This window comes from Myxocyprinus asiaticus, chromosome 12, assembly GCF_019703515.2.
Source record: "Myxocyprinus asiaticus isolate MX2 ecotype Aquarium Trade chromosome 12, UBuf_Myxa_2, whole genome shotgun sequence".
NCBI classification, from domain to species: domain Eukaryota; kingdom Metazoa; phylum Chordata; class Actinopteri; order Cypriniformes; family Catostomidae; genus Myxocyprinus; species Myxocyprinus asiaticus.
The window spans coordinates 1,522,064-1,535,812 of NC_059355.1; the positions used below are offsets into that span (position 1 = coordinate 1,522,064).

At 39.3% G+C, this 13,749-nt stretch overlaps 1 protein-coding gene across 1 annotated transcript; it reads left to right on the forward strand.

Annotated features, from left to right (window-relative positions):
* Window positions 1-8,529: 8,529 nt before the first annotated feature.
* Window positions 8,530-10,194, forward strand: trim63a (tripartite motif containing 63a). Its single transcript, XM_051712553.1, has one exon. The coding sequence runs from the start codon at window positions 8,742-8,744 to the stop codon at window positions 9,789-9,791; it is 1,050 nt and encodes a 349-aa protein (XP_051568513.1). The 5' UTR covers window positions 8,530-8,741; the 3' UTR covers window positions 9,792-10,194.
* Window positions 10,195-13,749: the final 3,555 nt, after the last annotated feature.

The window sequence follows — 13,749 nt, forward strand, 5'->3', positions numbered from 1 at the left end:
TTAAAAAACGAGTTACGAGTTACAGATGCAATGATGTTTCTAAATTTACGACAGTCAGAAGAGAGAACATGGCAAATTTACTGTCGTAATCCATCACTCTCTATTTTTTCCTTCATTTGGAAAGTTGTGGAAATGTAATAGTGCCATTTTTCTTTTGATGCTGGAGCAAATGGGTTAGCAAAAATTATATTTGCTGTGGTCTCCCATTCACTCACATTCACCGCCATCAAAGTTTACCCCACAATAGTTTACTTCCGTGTACCAAAACCCAGAAGTGTGAAAATGGTCCACTCCAATTTGAGTGCATGCAGTCATTAAAGCAAAAGGGCACATACTGAACCAAATACCAAAAAAACTATTATGTAAAAGTTAAATTCATAGACTTTTTTTAAATTCAACTTTTCGTCAAATGTTTAAGTTGATAAAATAATTTGTTTTTGGACTTTTGGACCTGACTGTATATATAGAACCTGGCCAATAATGGTGGCCGATTTTATTTATTTATAATAAAAAGTCAAAAGCAGCTGTTTAATTATTTCTATATAGGTCAGTGTTGTTTCACTAAAGGGCAAGACTAAATACAGAGTAGCATTTATGTGTATTATTAACTTTACAATTTGAATGAAGTATTCAGCCAAATTTAAACTCTTGGTGTTCTTTTGTTTTTACTGGTAATGTAACCCTTTTGGGATGTAGAAGTCATTAAGAAATGATTGGCACTTCGTTGAAACCACTCCACTCCACCCTGTAATCTCAAAAAAGTGACTATTTTAGGTGCATGCTGCAAATATGCATCAAGATAAAGTCATAAACACAGTGTAATGGTCAGTGCCAGTGTTGGTGCTAAAATGGGCACAGGGCTTAAAAGACAGAGGTGAGACAGTACCACCCAGCCAGCTCCTTCAGTTTCTCACGCACTCCCTCTGGGCTCACTGCAGCCAAACAGAAACACGGCTCAGCTGGGAATTGCTGCTTCATTGTACTTGGAAATCTTTTCAGTACAGAAACCCCCTTTGCTGAATAAACAAACAGGACAAATTTCACAGAGATCAAAGTTCCTGATATGTTGACTTGACCATCAAGTGTTGAGTTTTTGCTCAATGAATGCATTTTCTTGCAAATACTTTTACTCACTGACTGACAGCTATAGACCCGTACACCTGCAGATTGTACTGAGACGCATTGACATTTCTTGTGGGGGTGTTTTGCTTTTAACTTTATCTGGATGATACTGTTCTAAGAGTCAACCTAAACAGTCTAAAAAAAGTTCCTATTATGTCTATATTCCAATTGGTGGATTATATATACAGTATATATATAATATAGGTGATGAGAGAAGCCTGTAAGTGTTGAGTCAGGCTATGGAAGCCATATGAAAAAAATGATTAATCCAGATTTATAGAGAGTAAAGTCACGGTATATGTCTGGACAGCTTCCCTCACACATTCCTCCATTCTTTGACTCCCGACACATGTCTTCACTCAGGTGGAGTATGATGGAAAAGCTTTAATTATTTTTACCTCTGACAAAATTGTGGTTTTCCAGCATTGACGCGGATGGAGACAGAGCCACATGGCACCAGAGCAGTTCAATTGAAAGCATATGTTAACAGTGAGCTTTCTCAGAACAATTAGGATGATTTTGACTTCAGATAATTTGATCATTTAAAATGTGTGAAACTATACAAAAAGTGAATTGATTCTTTTGAAAGTTTACTGTTCTTTACCATACTTTACCTTAAATCTCATGGCAATTAAAAGAGACATTATCAGAAACCTTTCTAGATTTTATTGATCTCTGTGCATTTTGTTGGTTCTCCATAAGCTGTAGCAGTGATAAATCAAGCCCTGTGTTAAGCCTGTAAACTCGCAGCCCTTAGAGGATAACAGAAAATTTTAGCAGAAATAGGAAGCTGACCTTTGTTGACCTGGTCTGAACTTAGCAAGATAAGACTTAACCCTTGCTGCCAGCCTTGATAACCCATGGGAATAACACATTCTTTGGAAAAACCCAACTTTAAAATGTGCCATGGGTAACACCCGTCACACTAAATAAGCCAATCATATCACTACTGCTAAACATATATATATATATTGTCTCTATAAATGACTCAAGATGAGAACAGAGTGCTGTGTTAGAGTCAACATTCTTCTACATGATGTATTTTTTAAGGGGTTATGTCATGCTAATAAAAATTATAGGTAATAACGTTGATATCATTAACTACTTTTGAGTTTTTATGACAGTTGAGCCTGAACTCATTATATTCCAACAAACACTTAAAATGGGCGTTGTTCTCCAAATGCACTTTTCTGTATGTGAAACATTGGCGCTCCTGCATGGGTTGCTAAAAAAAAATACAATAAAATATAAATAAATAGTGAGACAAGTCACAACAGCCAAAGACGTCTATGTAATGCATGTTCACATATAAAAATACTTGTTAAAGAGGGCAGACATGCAAAATCACTCTTGGTGTGAAACTACCCCTGACTGTATTTTTGTCCAATGGCTGGCATTTAAGTTTATTTAGGCGTGGGAAAAAAATATCACTATAATTACTTTCAACATTGTTGATAGTGTATGGCATTGTACCAAACAGACTGCTGTATTTATGGCCATTTGACATCCACTGAGTGGCGGAAGTTAAACACTCTGTCAAGAACAGGAATCTCGTCTGCACGCCATGCTGTGGCCGGCACCTTTGGCAAGGCACAGAATTCTGCACAACAGCATGCTGCTCACAATGTGGATCACATCAGCACCGGTGTCTGCTGTAAGGCATTCAAATAATTGTGCCTCTTGTACACACAGCCACAATGGACTGGCATTGTAGACTTAAGGGACACAAAGATGGTTCTGTTGATAGGGGCCAAACTGGCACCAGTCAGGAAATGTACATTCATCACTTATCTCTGATTGTAGCCCCAAAACAAATAATCAGTATCTAATGATCACATACACTGTAGGAAACACATTCATTGGAGTGTTTATGAAGAGCATAGGGTATTCTCTCTCAGGGAAACCAATAAACTAGGCTTGTGCTCACCAAGAGTTGACAGTCACTCAAAGATAAAACAATTGCTTTTTCAAAGGAAAATCTGAAGAGAGAAGAGAGAGCTTGAGGCTAAAGAGGAATTGAACATTTGTGTAATGTGCCACCTAGTGTACATTTTCAGTAACACACTGCAGATAGAACAGGTTCAGACAGCTTGGTGTGAACTGAGAGGGCATTTATATCTTTTTGTTTAATCAGTGAGGAAAAGCTTTGAAACATTTCTATCACTAACCCTTGGAAATCTGTTAACTATGGATGGATTAACACAGATGCCAAAAGGTTTCTTAGAATTACCTGTGGGAAGAAAACAAGGATTGTGATTTGATCCAATCTCTTACATTTAAACCATCTCAGTTTGAATGAAGACGCTGCATTCCAGGAACATGTTTCACTGCCAAAACACAAAATATTCAACCGCCCACATGTTCATCCAATAATGTGGAAACCAACGGCGCAAGTACATCTTGCTTAATGCACTTTAATGGGTTGTATAAGTGAGTTATATCATTTCCATGCAGCCAGGTGTCAGTTTGCAGATGGGTCACACACTTGTTTATATTTACATGGACAGAAGTTCACTACCGGTCAAAAGTTTTGAAACACTTGACTGAAATGTTTCTCATGATCTTAAAAATCTTTTGATCTGAAGGCGTATGCTTAAATGTTTTAAATTAGTTTTGTAGACAAAAATATAATTGTGCCACCATATTAATTTATTTCATTATAAATCTAAAAGTTTTTGAAATTGATGACTTGGACCAAATAATAAAGAAAAGCAGCCAATAAGTGCCCAACATAGATGGGAACTCCTTCAGTACTGTTTAAAAAGCATCCCAGGGTGATACCTCAAGAAGTTGGTTGAGAAAATGTCAAGAGTACATGTCTGCAAACTCTAGACAAAGGATGACTACTTTGAAGATGCTCAAATATAACACAGTTCTGATTTATTTGGGATTTTAATAGTCACAACATAATTCCCATAGTTCCATTTATGTTATTCCATAATTTTAATGACTTTACTATTATTCGAAAATGTGAAAATTACAATAAAGAATGAGTAGGTGTTTCAAAACTTTTGACCGATAGTGTACATGGAGGTAGGGTCAATGAAATCGAAACCGTCTGCTTGCACGTAATTTGTGATCATATTGACCTCTATGACTTTCGATAAACGTTACATGAAGCCCCAGTCTGATGCAGAATTTACTAAATAAAAGGTGGTGTTAGGCCTCTCTATTTCATTTAAAAGGTTATCATAATTATCACAATATCAAAAGGTTCATAATAAAATGCTTTTAGATAGTAGAGGGCTAATTTTTGGAAATACTTTCAGATTTAATTCATTACAATAAATACCTTGAAAACTGTCTACTCTCTTCCAGGCCCGGTTCTACGGGGGTGCTTGAGGGTGCTAAGCACCCTCAAACGAACCTTAGAGCACCCTCAATTGCAGACCAGGGCAAACTACTGCCCACAGGTCGATTTATCATTAACGTTTTTATTAGATCTTTCATTTATCTGGCTTTGGGACCTATCGTGCATCTACAAGCTTTTAATATGCCCAGGGTTGCCAGATAATAGATGCAACACCCCAATCAGAGATTTATTCATGCACAAATAGGAAATATTTCACCTTTATGCAATCTGGCAACCATGCATGTGAGTGCGCGCTCTCTCTCTCCTCTTCGAAAAAAACCTTAAAGTGCTCAATAGTGCAATATTATGCTCAAAGAAAACTGTGATGCCGTCACTCCGTGTCCATTCATGATGCTGCCTGTGCTGGTTAGTGCCAAGTCTGCGAGCAGACCTTTTCAGTGATGAACTTTAGTAAAATCCCAATACATCTTCACATCATTTGCACACGGAGGGGATACGCAAGCAAAACCAAGCGAGAGAGGAATATGTTCGTTTTTATTTGTAAAATGCTGAAGTCCCTCACACCTGTATGCGAATGTTACTCTGGCAGTAATCATTTATCAGTGTCATGCAGCTTGTTTTATACAGTTGTGTGCTGAATGGGATGCCAATCAAACCATTGACGAGACCCACACCATGACCCATGAGTGTGTAAACAGGTTGAAAATGTTTTCAGAATAAAACAAATGTGTCCACTTTGCGGCCAACATTAAAAATATTTTTATCTTCTCTGTTCCATGTTCTACTTAACAGCTGATGTGGCCACTGTACCAAAACAATTGCACACCTCTGCTCAATTGAATATGTAAGTCTAATACTGTAAATTGGCAAGCAGATTTCCTTGAATCCCAGCAAACACACACAAATCCCTGCAGTTTGTGAACACACAATTGCTGCATCAAAACATGTATGATTGTGCAAATCAGTATGTCCTAATCAGCAGGCGCAGGTCATTTTCAGTGACCGATCATGTGAAAAAAAATAAAGCAATAAATGTTTTGTACATAAAAAAACTCTTATTTACGTTGTTTTAGTAGCATTTAAACATGATTTAATATATTTAAAAAATGTGTAATTACGATACCACTTTATACAGAGCACCCCCACTATTTTCAGAAGCACCCTCAGTGAATTTGATCTGGAACCGGGCCTGCTCTCTTCTAAGCACTGTAAATTCAGCAATAGTAGGGCTGCTTCTGAAATTGTTCTGTGCTTACCAAAATTCGAAGCTTGAAATGTCATTGAATGTACAGACATGTGTAAGCTTCAGGATCTTAGAGTTAGGTGGTCTTTTTCCTGGCTTTAAAAGAGGAAAAATACTTGATGATATCATTAAAATCCACGGTTCTAACAATGTAACATTCCAGGGACATCCGAGTCAGGTGGTCCAGTCTCTGCTGTACCATTGTTGACCCCCATCAATTTTTAATGAAAGATAATTTTGAGATGGAGAACTCTCCTGAAGCATTTGTGACTGGCAATGTGAGGCATGGGCACCTGCAGGGTATGCACAGAAATCTGACAAAAGCATACCCTTATATCTAGCGGGGTCCAGGGGCATGCTCCCCCAGTGAGGGGGAGCATTTTTCTTTTTGCAAAAACAACATAAACCGTTCAGTTCTGGTGACTTTCAGAGTAGCATTTTTTTTTATTTTCTTGGGTATGTGTAGCATTAATGAAACTATCGGCTAAAGCATTTCTTAAAGAAAGTAACTTCTCGCTCTAAAAAAGAAAGACGCAGCGCAATGAATAGAGCAGAACGCAGGTGTCTGTCTTGAGACAAGATTTTATCAGTTGAAGTTCTTTTTAACTTGACATGGCATCTAAAAATGCAGCGCACCTGTGAGAGATGAAGTAAAACATGATGCAGTTGTCAAAAGACATCCATCTAGCAAATGTTTACATGATAAACGACTAAAAAACAGCACGAGAGGACACAAAAATACATTTGGTTTGAACAGCTCCTTGTTCACATGGCATAGAACTTCCCTTCTATGTAAATTTGCCGTAAACTTGCAACAAATCGGCCACTGATCATTTTCACATGCAATTGAGTTTTGCGGCAAACTTGCGGCAAATTGTCCTTTGTTGCCAAAGGTTTGCTGCAAGTTCATCACTTTCGTTGAAGAGCTGTAAATTTCTGGCAAACATCTGTGTCGCCTCACAAGCTCATTTGCATATGAAAATAACGAGAGGCAAATTTGCTGCGAATTTGTGGGATGTTTGCAGCTGGTTTGCCAGAAATCTATTTTTTGTATGGATTGCTGAAGTTTCTCAAAGTTACCTCTCAAAAATGCAGCCTTTTGTTTCAGTTGATTGTAGGTAAATAATACTGTTTTAAAGAGTGAGAAACCACTCCAAAGGATTCCGTGAAAGAGTGGTCCTAACGAATTTCACTGAATCACGAATAGATTCAGGCCGTTTTGCAAGCTCATTTGGCCAATGCACTGAAAAGAACGGACTCAAATGAATGATTCATTCGCAAATCGAGCATCACTAGTTCTTTTAAACAGCCATCAGAAAGGCGGGACACATCATTATTGCTGAAATATTCTGAGAGTAAATGTTTCTCAGGTCAGTTGAAGTGCTCATGGTACGCAAGGAGGTTCGGACCACGATCTCACTTTTTGGAACATTTTTGAACCCCGCTTTTTCTATACATTGTCGACACATATCTGACGTACCAACGGGTAAAAGAAAGAGGCGATCCCTGATGTAATTACGCAAACTGAAAAGGGATTTTTCTTGAATAATGAATGAAAACAGCCAGGGAAGTGTTCCAATCAACTCTTTTTATTTTTAATATTAAACTCAGACAAATCACTTATGACTTGTCAATCAAGAATGCAACCAACAGTAATGAAGGACTCCTGCCCTCCACAGCCAATCACAGGGCCCCCTTCAGGATTGGGCCCTGGGGCTTCAGCCCCGCCTAGCCCTTAAATTAATCCGGCCCTGACTGTATATGAAACACAGTTATTTCCTGGTTTCCATGGGACCAGGATCCATGTCTTGGAGGTTGCTCTCGCAAAGCACTATCAGCTGTAAAAAGTCAGCACATTTAAATTGATACAAAAATGTCAGGTGGGGGATGACACTTGTCAGCAATTTGGCAGAATGTGATTAATTTTAGGGTGCTGTGCATGAAAATTTGGAAGCAACATGTCGAATTTCTGTGTGATCATGTTGGTTTTTCGCCCCTTTTGATAAATACATTTGTCAAAACTTTGTATGAAATAACGAAACAAACATGCTACAACAAGATCTCATTGAAAGCATCTCTTTAGGTAACACTGATCACAAATGTTATGCCTACTCTACATGGCATAAGAGTACCACATCTTTTGGACTTCTACCTGTGATGAGCACATTCTGGTTTGAACATGCTGTTTCAGTTTTTTGTGTGATGGTTCCGCAAAAAAACATGACATTCATACATATGTACTATGTTCTACATGTCCAGTCCTACACCTGCTATTTTGGAGCATATCTCCAGGAGGGGACAATAATATTTTCACTATGGTGTTGCTTAAGTCACTGTCAAAGAGTGGCATGGTTGTCGACCACATGACTGTTTGTTTACAAATTCACTGTGCTAAAGTTGTGAAACAACCCAGTCATGAGGGGATGGGTGGGAGAGGGTCTTCCATGGGGCCAAAAGTCTGACGTATGTCAGAACCAAACAGACAGATGTTGATGATGAGGTGAAGGACAAAGGAGTGCAAAATATGTTACACACCCCCTTGTGTAACTCACCCCTTAATGTCCTAAATATCAAGTTGTCACATATAGCAGCTAATTCAATGTCTTATCAAAAAGAATAATAAGAGAGGTTATTAAAATTAAGTTATGAAGCACTTGACCTGCCATCATGTTTTGTAATCAGGGACATTGTGGATGTCTATAAGTCTGGATGCCAACTGCTATCACATGGGTCAAATGGGGGGGGGGGTTGGTAGGGGGAGGTTAAATGTTGCTTAGTTTGGCATGTGACTTGTGCTTCAGTTGGTTGTGTTGGAGGGCTGAATGTTTCTCTGTATCAAGTCACACAAACAAGTGGTGGGAGCAATCCTGTCACAGCCGCCTCACAGATCAAGTGTCACAGGCAGCCGGCCAGTATATAAGCTCTGGATGCTTTCTTCCCCAGTAGATCAAAATAAACCTCAGTAAAGGCAGAAGCAACCAGAAAAGCTCAAGCTCAACCAAAAGGGCAAAGCAGTGGAAAGAAGTATCTGGGGTTATAAGGACTCTACCTCAAACAACAGAAATGGACATCAAGACGGGTCAAATAGTCAGGGCTCCAAGCCCAATGGAGAGCCTAGAGAAGCAGTTGAGCTGCCCCATCTGCCTGGACATGTTCACCAAGCCGGTCGTCATTCTACCATGCCAGCACAATCTATGCCGCAGCTGTGCCAATGACCTCTACGACTCCCAAAACCCCTACCACTATTCTGGAGGTATCTTCCGCTGCCCCACTTGCCGCTTTGAGGTGGTGCTGGACCGCCATGGTGTCTACGGTCTGCAGAGGAACCTTCTGGTGGAGAACATCATCGACATCTATAAGCAACAGTTGGAGAAAGGAGGTAACGCCCTTGACCCCCCTTTGAAATCCAAAGACACAAAGGAGCCTATGTGCGAGGTACACGAAGATGAAAGAATAAACATCTACTGCATAACCTGCCAGGCACCCACTTGCTCCATGTGCAAGGTATTTGGTCAGCACAAGGACTGCGAAGTTTCCACTTTGAAAAATGTTTATGAAGCACAGAAGTCCGAATTGAAAAATTCGATTGACCTGCTAGGCGCTAGCAATAGCTGTCTGCAGGCCATGTTAACACAGATGGAGGAAACCTGCAAAACCGTGGAAGAAAACAGCCAATTACAGAAGCAGAAGCTGGCAGAGAAGTTTGACCTACTCTACGCCATCCTCGAGGAACGCAAGGGCCAGCTCCTTGAACAAATTGCGCAAGAACAGGATGAGAAGGTGGCGGTGGTGCGATCTCTAGTCCAGCAGTACAGTGAACAGCTGCAGACCAGCATCAAGCTGATGGACAAAGCCTCCCAGACCATGGACAACAGCTGTGTGGCTGAGTTCCTCGTCACTGCCAAGAAGCTCATCACCGAAGCCAAAGATGCTTCCAAGACCTCCCATCTACAGAGGCCAGAGCCTGGCTTTGAGAAGATGGACCACTTCACGCTCTTCACTGATGATGTAGTAGCAATGCTTGCAAAAATGGACTTTGGAGTCGGTAAAGATGACGATGATGATGAGGAAGAAGAAGAAGAAGAAGAAGAAGAAGAAGAAGAGGAGGAATAAGCAATTATTGACTTTAGAAAAAGACTTTGAGGGAAAAAGAGGCGACAGTAGATTGAAAACCCTTATCAATGCTTTGATAGGGAAATCTAGCTGCTAACTGTGAGGAAAGGGGAGTGCAATCTTAACAAAGCAGTTTTTTGTACAAATTGCACCATTTGTTATGACTTTTCCACTTGACTTTTATACTTTATGTATTCCTGTGGTTAATATGATGATTTTTTATATTTCATGTAGAATGTAGCTATTTACGTTTATACTTTATTAGCTAAATTAGTTTTGTTTGCCAAATTGAAATTAAAGCTAGATTTATGAGCTGTAGAAAACAGCTGTGCTCATTTCCTTGAGTGCCATGTGAGATCAAACTGTTTGAATACTTGAAATAATAAACAATGCACTTGACTGACTAACTGTAATGTAAAAATCATTTAATGTAATTTTCACTGGATAATTCAGTGGGAATAAAGGACTTACAAAAAAAGCTTCTAGGCTCTATTCATTATTTGAAGTGCAAATCTTCAAATGACCTTTAAATTATTTGCCTTGTTACTCTTTTCATCTGAGTTGCTATATCTGAATGCTCTCAAACATATCCTTGTGAGGCTCTGTGCAGTTGAAGTGGGTCGCTATTTTAGCTGGGTGAGAATGAGAGAAGCCACAGAACTCCAGGAATAGAAACACAGTATGCTGCAGGCCTCATGTTTCCAGCCATGACAATTAGAGCTGCTGACAGGCATGTCTGACAAAGTTTTGGGCCAGAGGTTAAGATGGACTATCAGCTACAGTTGCTACGGCTCTAAAAACAAATCCTAAGGGTGGATTTGAACAAAACTGTTGTATGTGTTTAAGTAAATGTCACATGCTCAAGTAGCCAGCAAACACAGCTAGAAAAAATTGCATTACAATTTTATAGGAAGACCTCAAGTTAGTCCATTACAAAAAACAAAAGAAATTGACCACTAGTTTAATATTTTATTAGGATGTGTCAAAACCATAATGTTTTTAAAGTATCCAGTTTCCCCAACATTGTTCACCCACACACATTTACTCTCCCTGTTGAGACTTATGCCCAGTTTCAGTTAACCAAACAAAAAAATATTCATGTTGTCGCAAATGGATTTACTAAAGCTGATGAGAATTTTTAGTTGAATCAACTCAAAGTTCCCTCGCCAGCCTGGTCTCATGAAATTTACGTGAACATGGCAACATTTTTGCAATTCAAAATTTACGTGCTGTATAACGCGTTTGGCTGCAGGTTTCCAGTGAAATGTCCAGCTGACGGCACCAAAAGCAAGTAAAATGGTGTTGTATTCAGACACGGTTTTAAGGTGAATTTTAGATTATAATTTTTTTTAAACATACCTCCCTAACCTAAACATTCTGCCTGAACCTAACCAATAGTGTTTTAAAATATAAAGGAGACATTTAAAAAAGACATCCTTACCAAATCATTGCCTAAACCTAACCATAAGTGTTTTAAAATATACTGTATATAAGATGTTAAAAAATACATCCTTACCTTATCAATGCCTAAACCTAACCATTAGTGCTTTAAAATGGAGACATGAAATGAAAAAGCAAATTTTCTGAAGCAACCACCTCATTTAGTGCTGCTTCTATGACTCTGTAATGTCACGTGTCAGCTTGAGTTCATGGCAGACAGAGACGGGTAAGCAAACAGATACACGAGACAGGACCAACTAGGCAGAGAGATTGAGGTAAGTTACTTCTTTAAAATTAAAATAAGCAGGAACAAACAAGGGCCTGGTGCTGCTCGCCAGCTGAAAGTTGGCATGATCAGCGTTCCCATGGAAACAATCAGGGTTCCCATGGAAACGCTAATTCCGCATGCCAGCGGCACCTGAAACACACGAGGGAGAAATGTCAACACAATTAGTCCAAATGAGTGTCCGGATCCCAACACAGACTGAAACCGAACCATACCTGAAGTCAGAATCCAGACACCATGCTCTGGACATTAAACAAGACCAACCGAAGAGCACATGGTGGTAACTCACAACCGGACCCGTGCGCTCACACAAAGAACGTACACGAAACACAAGACATGGGATGATGATGTCACGGTCCCGTAAGACAAAACCCCAACCTTACAGATTGTCAGGACCATGACATTACCGAAGAGCGCACGCAGATAACTCACACCCGGACCCGTGCACTCAACACAGAGACAGGACATGAAACACAAGACAGAACATGGGGTGATGTTGTCATGATCCCGCCAGACAAAAACCAAACCTGACAAAGTGACAGGACCGTGACAAGGATTAAGTTAAACTGACAATAGTGAAAGTTTGTGTGTGTGTGTGTGTGTATGTGTGCGTGTGTGTATATACTCAGTCAAAGGAATCCGTAGACCCTGTTTGGGCTTTCAGTGAAAGTTGATCTGTGGTTCATTTATCCAAACCTGCCTTTAAACTCAGTGCCCTGCCAAGATCCTAAAGCATCATGCAATACAGTATGAAGACTGGGCATCAACATGGACATTTATGTGCAAACCTTTACTTTTTACTTTTTTGTGTGTGTATTTTTTATTTATATTTATATGTATATTTTATATTTATTTATTTATTATTTTTTTTGTAGTCAAGATATATATGGAAACAAAATAACTTAAAAGACAAGGTCACTGCTGAGTCTGTTTAACTGAATAATATGATTTTAAACGACACAATATAACAGCTGTTTGCATGGCTGACCTATTGATCTGAAGCTCTCAAACTATGTAGGCCTGAGCTGCCGCGAATAGTACTGTGCATATCTATCATGTATATATATATACATATATGCGTTGTTTGAGGCTCAGCTTTCATGTTTTTGCATGTTGGAGGCAATGCTGGCACGGGATTCAGTATGTGTGCATGTGCTTTAGTTTTAGTGCTTTAGACTTTCTTTTCAATCCGGAAAATAAACTAATTACTTTAACGGTGTTTTTTCAAAAGGTGTGTCAAGTTTTTCATTGCCAATTAACATTCAAACTGGTACACTTGAGAGTAAAATCATGTAATATAAAAATACACAGCTAACCACTCAAAAATATCCATAAGGATACTTATGAGCTATACAGACTTCATCATCATTATGCGCTGTGTTTAATGGATTTCAGAGATTCATTTTGTTAATGTTGAAAGAGTCAGAACTCGTCGCACAGTGGAACAGCCATAAAGACACACCACTTCAATTGAGGGACATGTAAATTGTACCTCTCCTCTATTTAATCACATTTACTCTTGGGGAATCTCTTCAGATCATTCTAGTTCCCTCTTAATAGCTCAGCAGTGAAACATTCAACCAGTGTGTGTGTGCAAAGATACATCCAACAAGACTGGCACATTAAACTCAGCAATGTTTTTCTAAATAAGAGCTGGACTTCCCCTAGCCAGCATCCTGGGCCAGGAGAGTATGTTGCAGCTAATTTTAGAGTATTGAATCAGCCTGCTCTTAGTCTAGCCCTAAAGGGCAACCTCTCATTCAACCTCCACTCCTGCAGCAGGAATTAGGACAAACCATTTGCTTGAACCACAGCCTAAAAGATGGGCTTTTGTGTTGACCACTAAGGCATAGACATTTCTGGACCAGGGATTGTGAAAAGTCTTGTTAACTATGAGTCAGGGTCATTTTGCACACAGCAGAAAGTATAACTGTGCAACACTGACTTGCATTACATAGACCAAGTCTAAGACTGTGAGCTGCAATGCATAAAAATATCCTAGATTCATTTATAGCCACAGCAGACATTGCCTGTAGATGGTTGTACAGTAAATAGAAACTTTTGCTCTGTCACCTTGCCACATGCCTCATGGGGTCTACTGTAAGCTGCACCACAAGTCCCTACCATAGTCGTGAAAATGCAAAACAGATTAGAATAAAAACAGCAGATTGAAAAATAGGTCAAATGTTAATGTTTAACCAGCTGCTTTAATACATGAAAATATACAGAAAA

Coding starts and splice junctions, on each gene's coding strand:
- trim63a (XM_051712553.1), top strand. CDS start 8,742: ATGGACATCAAGACGGGTCAAATAGTCAGGGCTCCAAGCCCAATGGAG.